General features: G+C 41.4%; 1 protein-coding gene across 2 annotated transcripts; it reads right to left on the minus strand.

The window, feature by feature from the left end:
• Positions 1–221: 221 nt before the first annotated feature.
• Positions 222–14,636, minus strand: RB195_005382 (uncharacterized protein; the record flags this gene model as incomplete). Of its 2 annotated transcripts, XM_064177832.1 has the most annotated exons (13): positions 222–334; positions 1,120–1,189; positions 3,019–3,085; positions 3,917–4,075; positions 4,137–4,297; positions 4,359–4,490; positions 4,560–4,730; positions 5,409–5,514; positions 5,581–5,672; positions 5,730–5,893; positions 6,647–6,770; positions 6,826–6,967; positions 14,503–14,636. In XM_064177832.1, 13 exons carry the CDS (start codon positions 14,634–14,636, stop codon positions 222–224), a joined length of 1,635 nt encoding a protein of 544 aa, XP_064034938.1. The 2 variants fall into 2 exon arrangements, with proteins under 2 accessions (XP_064034938.1, XP_013292245.2); XM_013436791.2 differs by lacking the exons at positions 222–334; positions 1,120–1,189 and having other exon boundaries at positions 2,959–3,085.
• Between the last annotated feature and the right edge of the window lie 4,478 nt (positions 14,637–19,114).

Consider the following 19,114-nt stretch of genomic DNA (forward strand, 5'->3'; position numbering starts at 1 on the left):
ACCTTGGACAACTCTCTACTCCATACATAAAGATACTTACTGAGTTGTATAGCAACTTCACGACAAAGATTTACCCATTCTACAATGATGTCGTAATCGACGCGAAGAGAGAGGTACGTCAGGGTGACACAATTTCCCCCAAAATATTCAGTGCTACTCTCGAGAACGCGATGCGAGGATAGGAATGGGATGACATAGGAGTGAAAGTTGACGGCTGGCATTTACACCATCTTCGTTTTGCTGATGACCAGTCGAAGACTCACTTTACGGGATAGAGCAAGTACACCGCCAGAAGCAGCCGTCCACGAGGTGTCAGTTCTAGAATGTGCAGTACCTAAAATAAGTTAATAATCTATCCTACTATCGGACTCAGCCAAATAAATTACTAGAGCGAAATCTCTAAAGCGCAACAGAAATCATAATAAAGGATAAAGTGTCTGGCGTTAATCAATCCTCTTGGGATGCGCAACCACGTTCACTTCAATTCAGAATCGTTTGAGGTTTACGAACGTGTAACTAGCTCAATGACTAACAATAACTAGGGGGCTAGCCGATGTGTCAAGTCAGTGCTTTTATCCTCCCAGACAAGTCTGGTACCAAGTTATCGACCTCGGAGGGATGAAAGGAATGGTGAGCACTAGGTCGGATTCGAACCTACTGTTCTTCATGTCGTTTTGATCCGAGTATAGTTGCCTACCTAATATCGAGATCCCTTATTGATATTTTCTGACAATTGACCATTTGGAATAAGAAACGCTGTCAAAACGTTTTTGTTTTTTCTCACTCTACGCTGTAAGTTGTGACCATTTGCCGTCTTCAGTCAATATCAGTCATGTCTTTCCTATTCATTCCTAGTCATATCGTCAAGTAATTAATCAGTACTTAATGCTACGGATGCCAAACAACGGCGGGACAATACGATAACGATTCAGGCAATTTGTTTTTGTTTTTTTTTGTTTATTCATCGATTTTCCTCTGCATTTGAAAGATCCCCTGTTTCGCTTCGGCCTCGAAAATTGGCAAAGATGCTTATCCAACAGTAACTAGTAGGAATCCAAATATGACGTTCGAGCAGTTTATTGTTCAAAGTCGTAATAAGGGTCAAGCGTGGTGATGGACCCTCTCGAATACGACCACCATCCTCTTCTTCCTCCTTCTCCTCCAACGCTTCTGCAACAGTTCTCCATTGCTGTCAATTCAAAATATTGGAAATTTCGTGTGTTTTCAAAAACCAAAATCGAAAATAATTAGCTGAGAAACAAATGGCAAATGTGTAGTTCGGTAGCTGACAGCGGCGAAGAAACACCAGGAATTGGAAGAATTAAAATTTGCTGAAATGTTCTTGAAATACCTTCGCTTCCATTTTATTCTATTTTTATTCCAAAATGTATCTTTAAATGCTGATTAAAGCACATAATACAACGGAAAAAAGAAAAGAATCAGGTGCACCGGTCAAACTACAGAAGAACAACGAAAGAAAACGGAAAAATCATTATTCTGCTTCGACGATGTGATGACGAAATTGATGGTCAAGAAATTATATCAAATCAGATCAGATGATCAGATTCTGTGGACATTGTTCGGTTTGGAGATCGCAAATAACTTCATGATAAGAGAACCATCAGAAATACTTTAGATGGTATTTTAGAGAAGAAGGCAGGTTCTCAGAGAAGAATGCCCTACAAAACAATCATACCGGTGTTTTCTGCATCGTCCTAGACTTTTTGGAATTTGGATGGGAGGAGGGGAAAAATGGCAATTTTCTCATCTTTTTTGCTTCAAAAATCTGGAAACACGGCACTAGAAATAACCTAAAATATCATCCGATTGAGCAAAATCCTCTGCTACAAAATAGTGGAAGATGATCTGCTTCGCTCTGAGTTTCTCCGAGTTACAAATAAGACTTTGTTTAGGATAATACGCTTTTTAGCGAACGAGCAAAAACTGTTATTTTGGCAAATTTTCCCATTCCAGAAAAACGGGACGGGATTTTAAAAAATCACCCATATATTCGGAAAGAGGGACTAAGGATACTCCTATTTGCAAAATTTCTCTTTCCCGTACGGTCTGGTTCTCTCAATATTTAAATGGGAAAAATCCAAAAAAAAACGTCGAAAATTTTAACCTTTGCCCCATTTAAATTCCAAAGAAAAAAGAAGCTAAGTTGTCGCAATAAACAGTGATATGACTCCTGCAACGCAACCTTTTTCTCAGAAAAAAATATCTGAAATATTTCTCTCGGTCCTTTTATCACGAAATTGTTTGCAATCTCTCAGACCTAAGAATGTGTACAGAATCTGATCTCTTTTTGCCATTAAAGTGTGTTTGATTCAGTTTTAAACTGCTGAAAACTGCTTATAATTGAATTCCTCATCTTTTAGAAACAGTTTCAAGTCTCTCTTTTGCGAAAACTCGATTCAGCGAGGTGGTGAACCTGCATGGTCCCATTGTCACATTGTTTACACGTTTTCAAAACAAAATGTTGATGCTTCCATGTTACTGTCCTACGCCTGGAACCCAACGTATTTTGTAATATATGTGATTATCTAATCCTGCGTAATATTTTTTTTCCTGATTATCGTGCAATCTTTCATCCACCACTGCCCACCGCACACTTTTTTACGACCCTCAATGGGAAAATCCCGTCACACGATTGACCCTGGTCGTAATTATTTAGGTGTTCGAATATTCAGGGGAAAAGAAGTTTAAATTCATTCAAACAATTGATTGATCGAAAAACAACGCGTAAAAATTTATTGATCAAAAGTGACGTCACTTAAAAAACTCTGCAAACGTCATGAAGCAATAAAAAGCACCTTCTTCACAAGCATAAACATATAACAGAGAAATAATAATTAAATTATGTACACATGTCATGTTGAACGCCAAACGAGGAGGAGAAAACGAAAATCAATAAATCAAAGAGTTACTGTGGAATGAGTGAACCGATTGAGATCACTAGCAGATTGGTAATCGCTGTGTGGTAGTGGCGTAGGTGTTGTGGGAGCGGACACTTACAGGAATGGCCGGTTGTGGAATACGAGGCACAGCCGGCTGATAGCCGTGCTTGTCAGCGACTGGTGATCTGCAAGTCGGTCAATCGATAGTGTTCGGCCCGATCGATAGTGAATACAACAAAATTATGAACAAGCGAAAAAAATACGGGACTAAGGAGTGTTAAAGTGAGCAACAGCAGAGTAAAAATGTGACTGGTTGGAGCGTTCATAGTTCGCCAGCGAGCGCAAGTGGCTAGAAGGAACCTGTCACGATCTAACGCACACGCATGGACAGAACTTGAGCAACTGCGCTAAACCGTTCGTTAAAAGAAGTTGATTGTTTTATCAGTCAAGTTAAAACGACAACAAAAGGATCGTATGAGACCCATTGTTGATAAACAACGTAGAAAGTGACATTCAGCGACAGCGAGCGAAATTTTGTTGCCGCATTCGCGAAAAAATCTGCCACATCTGTTGTAAATTTCTTAGTGCACAAAATGGAAAAGAGTGGCATCGAATGGAAATGAAGTGAACCAATCCGCCAAAATTAGAAAAAGCGTAGTTCGGAATGCTGTCAGCGATATATTGTCTCGTGATCAACAAAGGAAGTTGAAACTTTCTTGTAAAGGCAAAAATTGAAAGAAAATTCAATTATTACATTTTTGAATGCAAGCAACCGAAGCTAAGCGATAGGTGCCCTCAATCCCTGGGATACTGCAAATTTCTAAGCACAGCTAATCGGAATTTATAGTATGAGTTGCTTCGGCGAGCGACAGCGGGTATGAACAGTGAGCATGTGACTACGAGCAGAAACTAATGCATCGGAAATCACAAAAAAAAAAGGATGCACGCTGGGAATTACAATAGAATAATGGATTTTCCTCGGAAAAAAGACTGTTGCTAGGATTATTTGTATTTACCTGATAGCGCGACATAGGTTTACGATAATGTGGAGCAGGCACGCGGATGCAGCCAGCACTCCCAAAATAGGATCGATAAGTATTTTCATCGCAGACACGATATTCCAGCTACGTGTCCAATGCATCGACGGTTGCCAAGCGTCATTCACAAATGAAAGCCTAAAGCAGTTGAAGTTGCGGTCAATCGATAAATCGATAATCTATAGCGGGCGTGACTTACATGTAGAATAGAGCTGCGGCTGGGTATAGCGCTCCTTCAAGGCCTGCGCCAAACGTGGCCTGAGGTGATGTCATCATTCCACGGAATCCGACCAAAAGTGGTATCGAACAGGCAATGACGAAGACAAGGTCGCGGAATAGGTTGAACACACCGTCCAGCACCTGGAAAATGGACTGAACTGAACTTTTGTTCAGCATTGATTTTTACGAATTGTCCACTAACCCTGCTAGCGGCACCAACCACACATATACCGCTCAACGGATCCGCGCCAGTGCTTCGTGCCATAAGAGCGAACAACACCAATCCTAGCGGTGAAGCCCACGCGAGCATCTGGATCTGGACACGGTATTTCTCCTGAAATATCAAAGGATATGGTGAATTGTTAACCTAAAAGGTGCAGAAAACAAAAACAAAATTCCGAACCAGATTTCCGGATCTGGTTGTTTGTTGATTCCATGTACAACACAGCACCAACCACCATAACCGTCCTGCCGTGCCGAAATAGTACAGTAGCGCAGAGACGCAGGCACATGGAGTATGTGGCAAATCGCCGACTACGAATAGCAGATGCGAGGAATAGTCCGTACATGAGATCTGGAAAAAAGGTTTAAGTGTCCAAAAAATTGCCCACGAATCAATAATTCACTGTCTTGCGGTTCTGTCTGCTTTGCAAAAATATCTTTATTAACTTTTCGAGTTTAGTAACTGATCTATACTAAACTCTGCCCATCGACGGCAAAACTGTTGTAGCTCGGTGATCGCAACCATTCATTCGTTCACTCATTCATCGATTCATTCAATTGTCCACGTTCATTCGCTCCTTCATGATCAATCATCTGCTCTATTTGTTCATCTTTCCAACTATCTATACACCCATTCATTCATTCATTCATTCATTCATTCATTCATTCATTCATTCATTCATTCACTCATTCATCCAATCGCTTTCACAAATTATTTCACTTTTTCATGATTTTCAGGTGGCGTCCGATAAATACTAGCTCGTACTATGATCACTTTACTAAATGTTGGCTTTACAATATCGATAGAAATCCTGCCCAAGGATTTCCAGAACAAACACGAGCCATCTCACAGAGCACCCATCTTATTTTTATTTCCCAACATGAAGGCATTTTGTTCCTTGCTATTTCCCGACATAAAGGTACAGTATTTTGCATGTTTTGCACATATAGTAATTTTCTTGCAAAAAAAAACACACGGACATGTAGCGGCTAATATTGTGAAAGTAATCGAGTCCATCTGTGCTCTCACCTGTTCACGATACAGTAGACTGAAGAGGTACACGATTGAGCTGAGCGCAAAAGACAGTGCTGTCCATAGAAGACTCGTTTCCGGCAATGCAGTGAGGCAATGACGTCTGAAAATCCCAAATAATTGTCAACTCTATGCCCCGCCTTTGCTATTGAAATGGTCATATGCTCACCTCATTACAAATGTCAGCAAAGATATGGCAGTGATCACTAAACTAATCATCGACAAAATAAAAAGTGCCGTTGAAGCAGATTCTCGATCAGTCTAGAAACGAGTAGGTGAGGTTACGGTAACGCACTTGGAGCCGTAACCCACACGCACCTGTTTGATACCCTGTCCGGCAGCACATATAGGTATGCAGCGCCCGCTTCGATTCACGTAGATATGTTCCGGTGGACACTCATCCTCCTTCACATCCTCAGGCGTTTTAGCGATAACTCCTTCCTCGTTTGGTCCACGCATACACATATCTTCGTTGTTATTCTCTTAAAAGAATTTAATTAATACAAATCAAATGTTGAATGAGAATATTCTGTTGTTCTTAGTACTGGCAACTTTCCGCTACGTCTTTGAAACTTGAATGGAAATTTTCAGACCAAATTTTTCTAGTTCACGCCTTTAACCCTACTTTACAAAAATCTTAGCTTGCAAGAATTTTTGTTTTGGTTCAAACTTAAACTTCTTTCAAAATAACTCTCGATTACTAATTTCCGCCATTACTGAGCCACGAATGTTTTTCAACAAGTCCATAAAATTTTAAAATAGATCAAAAACAAGAAACTTAACAGAAATATTCTTTCCCTAAAAACCCTAGACTTCACAAATAACTTCACATTTTCCCGTAAGATTTTCAAAGTCGAAATTCTGAATAAATTCTACTTTTGTAAGTTCTAATTTTTTTTTGCAAAGAACTGGAGAAAAGAGGAAGAACCAGGACAGAAATGCGATCGAAATGCATATGTAACTAAGTACTGTAGAGTGATGGTAAGTTGTAAAATTTTCAATTACTCCTAAAGTTGCTGCTTATCTTTGGCGATCCTACCCCACTGGAAAAAGAAACAGTGACAAGTAGAAATCTGAGCGTGGAACTCTTGATCGACAGCGATCAATAACTCACAACAAAGAGGAAATGCACATTTCGTGGAAACATTCCACTTTTCTGCCACTACTATTAGCAATTTAATGGATTAGTTAGTCAACTAGCCCTTTCAATTATTTTTTTAAAGAATTTTCCTCACCCAGAATAAATTTATTGCAGTCGATTTGTGTTGGCCATGAAAATCCGAAGTCCTTTAAGAGCGGCAAACATTTGTCCCGAACCGATTCACATAGTGGTCGACACGGTCCTATTGGTTGCAGGATCTAAATGTATCGATTGGAGGCGATCGATTAGCTAGATTCAGATCAGAAAACGCACCTTCTCATTGCACATTGGGAAGTAGACGGAACATAGGAAAAATCGTAACTGTTCACTACATTGACTGTTAATGAGTGGTTGGAACGACGCCAAAGTGTCCTGCGCATCCCGTGCGGATTCATCACCGGCTAGATTCGGGAATCTGAAAGCAGAGAACTAGACTAGCGTGGAAATTGGTCCCTGCCCAGGCGAGTGGCGAGGTCCGCGCGCGCGGCCAGCTGGTTGCGCGCCGCGCGAGCTGATCGCCCGTCTCACGGCTGTTCTAAGTCTATTGTATACGTGGTTTTTGATTGATAGCAGCACCATACGCTCGGTACGACAACGCAGACAAAGAACGATCATCAATTTTCGTACGAGTTGCGAATTAGCCGTACCGACGCGAGCGCTGTTGAGCTGCTACATTTTCGAGGCGAAAAATATTTGAAGAGGTGTACGAGAAGAAGTGCTAGGGAGGAAGAGGATCAAAAGAACGGTGGCGAGAGCAAGAGAAGCTAGGGAGCCGAGAAACTGTAATCTCCTCGATTTTCCCATTGAAGGTTATCATGACTAAACCACAGTTGTCTTTCTAGAGCTAACTCATCAGAGAAAATTATCCTCATTTCATAAGGACTAGAGGTCAGGTCCGTAAGGACCCACATATGGGTATGGTAGCTCCAATGTAGATTTATGCTGGATCAGTTCTGGTTGCTTCAACAGAACCTTTCGTATTCTATGTTCCTAGTCAGCGACCGGAGGTGCAGAGTGATTGATTGTATCAGATCAAAAAATGGTCACCGAGTAGAGTAAAAGAACACTTCCTTTCAAAAAAGGGTCATTTTTTCTAGAAGATGTGCGTAATAGAAAAAACCACTCTAGGATTCAAGCACTATAAAGATGATATTTTTATATGGCTTTTAAAGTATAAGGATCGTACAACAGCACTCGTTAGACACGCAGAGGGAGATCATTTTAGCCTCTCAAAAATGAAGCTGGAGAAGGGAATGGGAAATGGATTTAGTTTCCCTGTTTCGAAAAAGTTTAATACGGTAGGAATATGCGAATATATTGTTCATGATCAACCATGTTGTTTTATGATCATTGATTGGAACTCGTGTATGCTTTTTTTTGAATGATGAAGAGGGTCAATGCGAGAACTGGTCCCCGACTCGTGCAAACTGTCATAAAATTAGTAGTGCTTTTCGTTTATAATTTTTCTCGAAACAAAATTTTACTATTGTTGAAGACGCAGGGGCAATCATGAGTGGATTGGCTTGGATTTCATCCTCTTAATATGATCTGCCTTGGAATTGAAAGAGTCTCAAAAGCCTTTAGATTTCATGAACCTTTCAATATGTCTCTACCGTATCTCTCGTATACCGTATCCTCCCTCCTCATCGCTAATTAGCACGATCAAGCAATGAACGAGCTCGTAATGCTCGTTTTCGCTCGCTCTTACGTAGGCACTTAGGCGCGATCGTTAACATGAACGTGAATTGCCTCGGCGCAACGCATTGCGGACGATTACGGTAGCCGGTCGGCAGCCTTTAATAGTCGCTTCTCCCTTGCAAGTGAAGAACTCATCAGTAACATCGACATTGAGTGCTAGTTTCATGGAATTTGGCAAGATTCAATGGTAGGTAATCGATGACGGTGGTTGTCACGCTGGCAAGTTGCCCATCAATCACGACGAGCCGAGGGAGGCGAGCGCCGCATCCTCGGCGGACCTCGTCCTCGGCCCGCGTCGTATCATAATTAATCACCGCCGCCCGCCTCGACGTCCTCTGGCTCCTCGGCTCTGGCTGCTACACATCTTGGAACCACATGCACAAGTTACACTCAGACATGGAATTGCGGAAATAACTCCATAAGCTACGGAAAAATATTACTCAATTTATTCAATTAAATTACTATTATTGTTAAACTAATATCATTAATATTATGCATTATTCCCAGATTATTATTCAGGTTATAAATAAATCTATTGAATTTCTTGGTTTTTTTTTTGTTTCAGCGATCTATGAACATTCAACTGCAGCAGTGCACGAGCAGCTAAGTACCCATCGATTAGGGGTTTGAGTGTATTGCGGCGCTAGTAGCGGGTTGTACTAATGGAATGGCATCCGCGCTAAAAAAATCCCCTTTTCCACTCTTCTTCTGACCGACGAATCAATCTTAAGAAAGACCTGACCATACATAGTCGCAGCACGTCAGATTATGGTACCTGCGTTATTATAAAGTATTTTTGTTAACAACATGAAATTTTAGCCGCTGTAGGGAAAGTTACGCACAGGAAACGATATATTACGTTGGAAATTCCTATCTCAAAGAAATCCCTTCAAACAGTCCCACATACTTTCAGAAACTTCAAAACAAAATAGATTTTGTCGTCTTCGCATCAAAAACGAAGACCAGCTAACAAGAGGAAATCTTTTCATGGAAAAAGCTGCAAGAACTGATAATATAGTAACTGTTGGTGCACAAGTTTTTTTTTTCGTGAAGATTTTTGTTATTTCTGCAATCACACGCAATTCCACTTCCTAGGAAAAAACTGAATAATTTGGAAATTTTACTGGCAACGTTTGAAATAAAGGATTTAATGAAAGAAGTGAAAAAACGAAAACAGCAAAGAATCAAATTTTTTTCTACGTAACGACGCAATATCTACTCACCATGTTTAACCTAACTTGTTTCTTATACCTTAAGGGGAAACAACAAGACGCAAATTTGCCCAAACTTTCCTTTATTTGAGGCTAATCAGAAGCGAAAACGCTCGAAGTGTAAAAACGACATGGAAGAAAGAAAAATTTTGAGCATTCGGACAGTTGAAGGACCTTACAGTCTCGCCAGAGACGCGCCTCAGTCAAAATCCTGAACCAAGTGCTACTGATTTTTCATGAAAATAAGCGCTACCCGTCACCTCGTTAAATCGTCTGTCAAACGTATCAATACCTCTATAATTAGCAGTTATTAAATATCAATTGTTAACGAAAAAAAACTTCTAAGAGAAGAAAAATTAGTCTTATGTGGTTCGAATGAAAAAAAAGCACTAGCCATTACTACGATTAAAAAAATACTCGTAATGTTAACTCTTACTTTAACAGTTATATACTTTTGTACCATAGGAATTGTTGAGAAAATGGTACAAATTTTACATTTTTCTTTCCTTTTTCGGAGTTAGGAAACAAAACCGTTACGACTATAACATTTGTTAAAAATATTACACAGGTATGGGTGGGTATGAAGGTACATATAGGTGTTACGTCTCATGAGTGATGCATGATCTTACTCCAGTAACTCCTAATCGTCCATGGAGAATTATAAATGAATAATAAAAGTATCGAGCTGAAGCTGACAGGTAACGAGTCAGACGTAGAAGAAAAATCTCCTAAATTATGAATTTACAAGTGGCAAAATTATTTTCCCAAATGAAAACAATATTTAATCGGTATATAAATAAATATATATAAATATTTCATTTGAATAGAGGTTGCTGAAAGATCACTTTGGTGGATTTTTCATGCTCAGTTGATGCAATGAGCTGACCTAATTTCCCTATGCATTGACCTCACGAACAAAGATAAACGAACACACCAACACAGCGATAATTTATTACAACTCATCGTGTGGGCTAGGCAGCCATCGCAATCACATAAACCCGTCACGAAACGGCCATCGTGGTGAGAGTTGCTTATAAACGACGCGATCAATTAATATCACATCACACCTCGTTCGCTTCCAGGCAGACGAGTTTCGGTAAAGCCAGAAAAACGATGCACTAATGAAAGACCCTTTTAGTCTAGTGGATATCGCAGAGGACTATGGGTAGAGACTGCGTCCTACAAAAGGGATTCCTGAACGGATTTAGCACAGAAGTTGTATTAAAACAAAAGAAAAACATCTTGGATGACGATGCCGAGAGAAAGAAATGACTGGAAAAGATGCTGGAACCTGCACGAATACGGGGCATCTAAGTGTCTAAGTTGTATTTAAAATAATTTCTAGCAAAAAAGAGAGGGAGTAGAGACATAGAGAAGTAGACTGTCCCCTTGAAAGCGATAAAGTTTCAGGGAATTCCTGCAGGTCGACTAATTTTAGAGAGAAGAGTAGGAGAATGCGGAGGAACAAGAAAAAACGCAAATTCTTTTTCGCTCTTCGCAATTCATTCGCAACGCAAATTCAAAACGCAAAATGAAAAAAAAAACTGATTATCATTTACAGAGTATTGGAGGGTATCGGTTATCGTTGAGAGGCTAGAGAAGTAAAAATGAAACATGCGATTTCAGACAGCAGAACTGCATACAGAAGGAGCACGAATATCTTTTAGAAGTTATTTACGATAACAATGTAGAGAGGCAGAGACGCAGAGAAAAAAACCCACTGATCCCTCGAGCAACCTATTTCTTACGCGTGTAGTGCTTATGCGTACATACATACTGCTTACAGCGGACGTAATAAAACAAGCAACAAAGTGGTGAAGTGGGAACACAGAAACACAGAAAAACACACTTTTTTATTGAAAATTTTCTTGTTAAGGAAGTCGAGAAAACATTAAGAGAGAACGCTAACGCTGTCGTTCTATCACAAAAAGGGACCAGTTCTCGCCGAATTCATCACTCATCGTGAGACTTTCTTCTTCAACAAATTTAAGTAAAACAAAAATGTATGTCTTATTTAAGGCCTACGATAAGCACTAGAATTCCGTGCTAATCGCATGATAGTTGTGCAGAAATATAGAAACCGACTTCAGATGGATAGCTGATAACTTTCGCTGCTACCGTACAGGCCGACGAGCAAACAGTCAGCCACACGTTCTGATTAGCTCTGGATTGATAACTCGAGTGTCAGTCGTAAATGAAGAGCTTGCCCTTAGTATTTTATTTTTTTTTTTATTTCGGAATATCACTGAGGTAAATCAATTCACACAGACGAATTCCTTCAAAATAGTTGGGCGGCAGGAAATTCAAAGTTCAAGTGAAAAACTCAACGATTTGTTTTCTGCGAGGAGCAGAAAAACAGCGTGAAACGAGAGTCAGAGGCTAATTTCATAAACGACACATTGTTCCTATGCATAGCATGAAACATCGAAGGATAACAGCATAACTTCAGCAACCGCTGAAGCCGAAACATGAAAATCTACCGAAAAAGCAAGCAAGAGAAGCTTCAAGTAGCATGAGAGGAAAAAAGCTGTCGGCGCTAAAAACTCCCACATAAAATCTTGTTAGAATTTCTGAAGGAAAAGGAATCTCAATTCCTGGATTTATTCCTCTAAAAAAAAGCACTAGTGTGTTGCACGGATAACAGGAGAATCGAAAAAAAAACTGGAACGTTCACTACTGAAACTGTGCATAAATCTAACTTGAAGTTGATTGTTCCGAAATTCCTCTTTATTCGTGAAATTTCAGGGAAATTCGAAATAAAAACTTTCAGACGGTTTTTAGTAATACAAGAAATCTTGCAATAGAAAAAATTCACGTAAACCATGAATAATGGGGGTTTTTCGGAACTTTTGCTTCGATGATTCTATAGGTGCGTTGTGATTTGGCAAATTGCACGAGTATAAAAAAAAAGGAAATTCACCAGTTACTTCACTTATTTTGGTGTTCAACCGTTCATTCTTCCGTTGTTTCATTCGAGCACGCATTCGTTCATTTTATGACACATTCTTCGGACAATAAACTATTCAAACAATTCAAAAATTCCGAATGAGTTTTGGAACACTAACGTACGTATATATTTATCTACACATTCATTCATTCGACTTCATACACTCAATGATTCATTTGCTCATCGAACGCATAGTTCAATTAATTCAATTCAGAACAATTTATTTCCCTAAGTCACCTAGTTTAGTTTTTATCAAATCATTCGTTCCACACATTCATTCGCTCAGAACAATTCATTCAAACCACCTCCGTGTTAATTCATTCATTCGAACAATCTCTATTCATATATTTATTCACATGCTTATACACGACATTCAGTGTGCTATTGAAAAGTTCTCATGTTTATGCGCGCAGCGTGGATATTACGTTACAAATGACCTTGTTCGCCAACGTTCGGTCAGTTGTACAGTCAGTGCCATGGATCCCCGTAATGCCACTACTCTACCCGGCACTTAATCAAAATGTCACCGAACACGGGGGATTTTGGATGGAGGCCGAAATAATAGTCGGATGATTCTGTTTGTCGCCCCAATTGAAAGTTTCTCTGCAGTAAATCGCCCAGGATAACGGAGAATTGAAGCTGGACAAAGTTTTTCCGCTCAGAATTTTCCCACTAAAATCTCCTCCTCCGTGGTGTGGGACATTTCGACTCAACACTGGTACACTACTAGTACTGGGACCCGTGACGGTGACTGTACATCTGACCGAACGCTGACGAACGAGGCCATTTGTAACGTAATATTGTTTTCTTTTTCTTCGGGACACATGGATATGTGTGGTCGACCATTAATCGCCTTACGTCCTTTAATTACCCCCTCATAATTGAGTCACACATACATATGAGGTGTGTGCTGTGTTATGTGGAGCGAGACGGGCTCATCGCAATGTCGTCAAGGATTTTTATGACTCTGATAACTTATCAACAGCCTACGTGATAGGACCAGCTGCTCAGTATAGGGTTTAGCTACCTACTATACCATCGGCCCTATTGTGTACGTTGTGTTCTACATAAAAGAGCGAGATTCAGCAATCGGGAGGGGAAAAACTGCAGATTTTCCGCGAGAAAACCCGTAGCACTTTAAAATGTTGCAAAAAGTCGGCGACGACGACGACCAAATGACGAGACCACCCAAGAAGGCCGTCGCTGATCGCTATTGTCGCACTTTGTCTTCACCTACTGAATCCTCCCTTCATCGCTCTCCGTCTCTGCCATCTGATTCTGGTTTTCTACACACAGCACGTCGTTCCTCTCTAGCAGTCTGTGTGTGTGTCTTTTCTTGAGAGATTTATTAGAGATAGAGCCGACTGCTGGTCATTTGTCACACTCACCAGCCAGCACACCAACATCACACCAACACTGTGCGGGAGTTGATCGTTCCCTGAGATTTCACCCGTCTCTGCTTCTCTGCCGCCCTCTCACCTTCCCTCCTTCTCTCCACACGCTCAGCTGCATGTGTGAGGCCGCTAATTTAGTTTTGTTTGTCTCTTGTTGAATTTGGACAAATCGGAGGCAGAGGTTAGCGGAGACCAATTTTGGACCTCATTTCGAGTAGTTCCTTCATAGGGCAACTGTCACCAAATGAGGGGGAAATTCGAGTAAGTCGCATGACTTTGTATAGAAAGCGAGTTTTTCAAAGAAACTACAAAAACAGTTCACTACCAAAAAAATCCTGCACATTATCATCTCTATCCACTGCTGGCAGTGAGCCAACCACGGAAAAACACCATGCAAAGCGTTGAGAGCACCGAGAAAAAAAAGCGGATACAAAAAGACGAGTATCAGGACATAGAATGCAGCTTAAAGTGCAACCTATAGATGGGCGCACCAATTTTCGTCTAAACCTATCTAGAAACATGTAATGCCCGAACCAATCAATATCTATGAATCTCATTTGATGACCACCAAGTTTTAGCTAGACGAGAAAAAACTATCCACACTATGCTACACAATCGGTTGCTGCTTCTAATTTAACACAAAAAAAAAATGGGAAAATAATTTAAAAAAAAACCGATCAACGTTCGAAATCGAACTCACCCAGTAAGGTTATACGGTAGATCACGACACAGTTCGTAGTCGATCCGTTCACAACGCGGCTTCTTCTCGCGATATTTTGAAGCGGATCCAAATACGGCGGCTACTAGCGCGCATAGCACCAATGGGGACTTCATTCAGGTGAATTTACAAATCGATAATTGACTGAAAGTCAAAAATTTGCAGGATTATACAGTCGAGAGATGAAATGCCCTGGCACACACTGCCTACACCACCGCGACTCCTCCGTTCGGCCTGCTTCTAGGGGGCGGAGTCGGCGGAAACGCTGCGCTCTCCACCGACTCTGCACTATGTTTGTTGATTTTTGTCTGTGCTCTACGCCAATGCGTACTCTCTCAGGCGTTCTTCTTCGCTGCTCTCAAGGAAATTCCATGTCAGTCGCTGATCTTCCGCAATGTCTGCGCACTCATCGTCGGCCGCACTCTCTAATAATGGGGGCGGGGTTTAGAATACAGATCATTTATCAGGCGAATAGTGCGATTTGTCATAGACTCCCGCCGCTCTCCGGCAGGTCAGACAAACACGAGAGATCGCACTATTCACGGAGAGTACGGGTGTAGAATTAATAGTAGAGCTTTGATCTCCAGACGTGAAATCTTCGCTTCACAAGGGAACTCGTACGAAAACTCCTCCAAATGAAAAGAAGTGCGTTTTCACACGTTTAATGAAATGACTGTGCGTGAAAAAAACATGCCTGTTCCACTTTTATTCGGTATCATTGCAATGTACGGGAAAAATCCAGTAGTTATGTCCATATTGTCTCCGTGTTCCGCGCGCTATTTCCGCCATACTCTAACATTTGAAATGTGTCTTTGTGGGGCTCGTTAGCGGTCGTTAGGATGTCTTCTGTTGATTGAATCCAATTTCGTCGTCGTCGGCAACAAACTCATTTCTCTCGTTTGTGGATTTCGTAACATTCTGAGATTCGTTTTAAAGGACGAGTTGTCGTAGAGTACGAGTTTTGCAGAAAATAGTGACAGGTGTGGGGATCTAGGATCTATGGCCTCTGGGTATCCAATGCTGGAATGGAAGTAGATCTGATGAGAGTTTCTTAGAATTTCTTGGCGGATTGCTTGCAAGTCGAGACGAGTCGTCCCGTTCATCGCTGGACATTCGAATTTCCTGCCATATAATCACAAATTTGCAGCTAGATTACATATTATTCCTCTCCCTTTTCAATCCTTCGGAATTTTCCATCGAAAAGCTCAAAATTACACGAGAAATGAAAATTGTTGTGCAGCTAGTGGCTTTTTTGCGTTTTTCCTTCATTTTTTGCTTGAAGAGGAGTCAGCGCACACGTGATTTCCGGCATGTTTTACTACGCATTGACCGACGTTTTCACTTCAGTGAAAAAAAGGTTTTTGGACGAATCTTCCAAGCGAATCTTCCAAGTGAATATCCGTTGAAAGTGTCTCTGCTAACGTAGCGCTTTCAGGCGTTGTTTCGTGAATGCAAAATGGAGGTCCTCCGCCCGATTGCAGCACTTCTTCGAACGATGCTCCGTGCATCCTGTCATTTTTCATTTTTTCGATTCAAATCTCCGCCTCCCGTGTTGGTAACTTTTCATCGCATTGATATAGTAGCGCCATTGGCGGCTTCGTACAAAGCCGTGGCGGCATCTTCTCATCTGACCAACGCCTCTGAAACGCTCGTTTCTCGATTCCAAGAAAAACCTTACATCAACAAAGCGGGCACAGTTCTTCATAGGGTTCGTGGAAGAACTTTCGGAGAGAAGTGATGAGATCCGCCCCCTGACGGCCTAACCCAGAGAAGAGTATTAATCCTTTTCAGGATTTTAGCACTGTATGTGAAGAGGACCATTAACCACTATAAAATTGGGTTAACCAACAAAAACAGGGTTTGGCTGGCTCCGTTATCTCCCATTACACCAGTCTTCATGCCCTGATATACAGGATCACCGCACCTCAACAAGAGGAAACTCGGGGCCATGGAAAGTTTGAGAATTGGTGAGGGCTTTCCTACCTGAGTTAAAACCACTCTAACAACAACAACTTAACCACGGAACTTTACTGCTTCATCACCAGCGTCATCTTTTTCCCAGGAGATTATTTTAAAGATTATTTCCTCATCTGATATCCAGAAACAGTACTGCTAATATTTACCATTATATTATATTTACCATTAATAATGGAAAACAAGTGAGTTTCCTTGATGCTACTTAACCCAAGTGTCTTCACTCACTAGTGGTGCATTTGAGAAGACAGACATTGTCAATGAATTTGCAGTGAAATTCGAGCTTGATCTGCAATTAGCCCTCAGGGCATTTCCGTCAACTTCATGTGTAGAACTTTTGGCGGATGAAAGATCGCTAAGAAAATGTAAACTCTGTCAGAACATAGTAATTTATTGGAAATTCCCACAAATTCATCATTTCATGCCCTGACACCGACCAAAAGACCTATTCATTTAAGACAACAGCTGGTGCCCTTTTATCAGGTCTCAGTCATCGACGATCCGTACAAATCTCCTCAATGAGGGAGTGTGGATGTCCACTTGTTGAAAAATGCCCAAACCGCAAGGAGGAGTAGTTTATTGTACCCTATTGTGGGCCCAAACTTCCAAAGCACTTTACTTCAAGCCCCCGCATTCCCCACGGGACCGGAACTCCGTGACCGGACGGATGCAGCAGCTTGGCGTTGACGTATGACGAGCCGGCATGCTTAGGTTCGCTCATAATTCAAACGTCCTCGAGGCAGAGCGGCAAAATCCCGGCTGCCGCGGAAGATGAAATGTCGTAGCTGAGGCAGCCGAGAGGCCCGCGCTAAAGCATCAGCGGTCTGCACTCTCGGAGGGCTTAGATGTGGTCATTTGGGCGCGGAAAGGACACAGGAACGTCGTTGTTCATCAAGCTTTGTGCGGGGAAGGGGGTGGGAGAAGGATTGAATGAGCAAATTTTGGGGGCGAGTTGCTTGTCAGAGGCAATGTGCCAGTTTCGCGATACTCCGGCCGATAAGCCGTGCAAAACTTCCGCAGATGAGCAACATCTGAGTGGACGAGTTCTCATGGATTTTTTTCTTCTCGACAGGCAAAAACCAGATACGGTCGATATATCGGTGCGACTTTTGCAGTAGATGTGCAGGATATCCGAAATAGTTCTAATGGAATATCTGGCTGTATATAATTCAAGCAAAGAGAATCAGCACTGCATATTGTATAGGTTTCCTTTCTTTTCCCTTTCCTTTTCCTTTTCTTTCTTTATTGATTTATTTCCTTCATTTTTTGCCTTCATAACCCTCATCTAGTTTCCAGTTTCCATGTTTCTAAAATGATGCGTTGTTAGCGCTATAAGTTCAATTGTCACGTGCTATTTAAGGTGACGAGTGAAAAACTCGCTGATGTGAAAATGTAGCGCTGTTTTCGGAAGTAGATAACTAAATCAGTGGGGGCCCTAAAATCTGAAAATTAGTCTTAGAGGATCTGTAACGTGTAAGCTAAAGTTGCTAAGAGAAAAAAATAGAACGGCCAGAAATAAGCGCACGGTTTGGCGCCTCCGCTCCATCTACATTTCCCCCAGATACCATCTTCGGTTCCCGCCATTATGCTGCACACCTCGCGAGACGAAGAACACAGAATTAGCAGAGCTAGCCAAAGCATTCACTTGCTAAATGTAGAAAAAAAAACAAAGCACCGAGTACTTAAATGACTAAAACATGAACGGCATATCTGAGGAATTAAGCAGCCCACAGGTATACATAGGCACATAGCTGGTGCCAGTTGCGGAAGCACTGTCGTAAAATCCGCAAATCAGCGGAGCTAGCCTGTCACTGTACAGTAACTCACGTAATTATCTCCATAATGAGATCACAGAAGGAAATACTGCTCTCATCGGAAATATCGTTGATTCCCTCGTTTCTCTGCACTCTTCGGCGACGACACTTCTCCAGGTTACTATTTCGAGCAACTATTTAGTATTCCGAAGAAGCTGTGTATAGTCGATCGATCCGATCGAGCTTCACTTTCCCACGTCGTGGTTTCCTCATTAGTAATCAGCAGCCGGCAGCTTCGCTCACGTTCGCTTCAGCATACGCTGAACGGAAAAAAAGAACTTTCGTAGACGCAACGGGGAATGTTACAAGCTTGGCACATCGCCAAATAGCACTGCAATGTGAATAAGAACACGAACGATCGTTTTTCCCAGCGACGATGACCGGTGCGTTCGGTTACTATGCACTTTCTTTTTCCTTAGAGGTTTCCTCACGTTGTTCGCTGCAGAAAGGCGAGCTTCTTACGGATATCATTTCGTTCTGCGGCTCCTCTGCTATCTCGGTCGATTTTGGCACGATTCCAATCCTAGAGGATGTCAGTTGAACTGGATTTCGAGTGCTATGAATGGAGTGACCACAGAATGGAGTTTTGCAAGAAAGCTAATTGAAGAATCGGGCGACCACGTGAAGAGAACTATAGGTATTGATCGATTTCTAGACTACCTGCTTTTCCTTCTCAACCTGAAGTATTCTCGTAATTTGAATTTCTAGCTTACAGAGAGACTAGATCGACCACGGTGTGTATTGGGTAGTTATTAATTTTATGTAGGGGCTGGTACGAATTAACAACAAAATTGAGCAATTTTTAC

This window comes from Necator americanus, chromosome I, assembly GCF_031761385.1.
Source record: "Necator americanus strain Aroian chromosome I, whole genome shotgun sequence".
Classification (NCBI taxonomy): domain Eukaryota; kingdom Metazoa; phylum Nematoda; class Chromadorea; order Rhabditida; family Ancylostomatidae; genus Necator; species Necator americanus.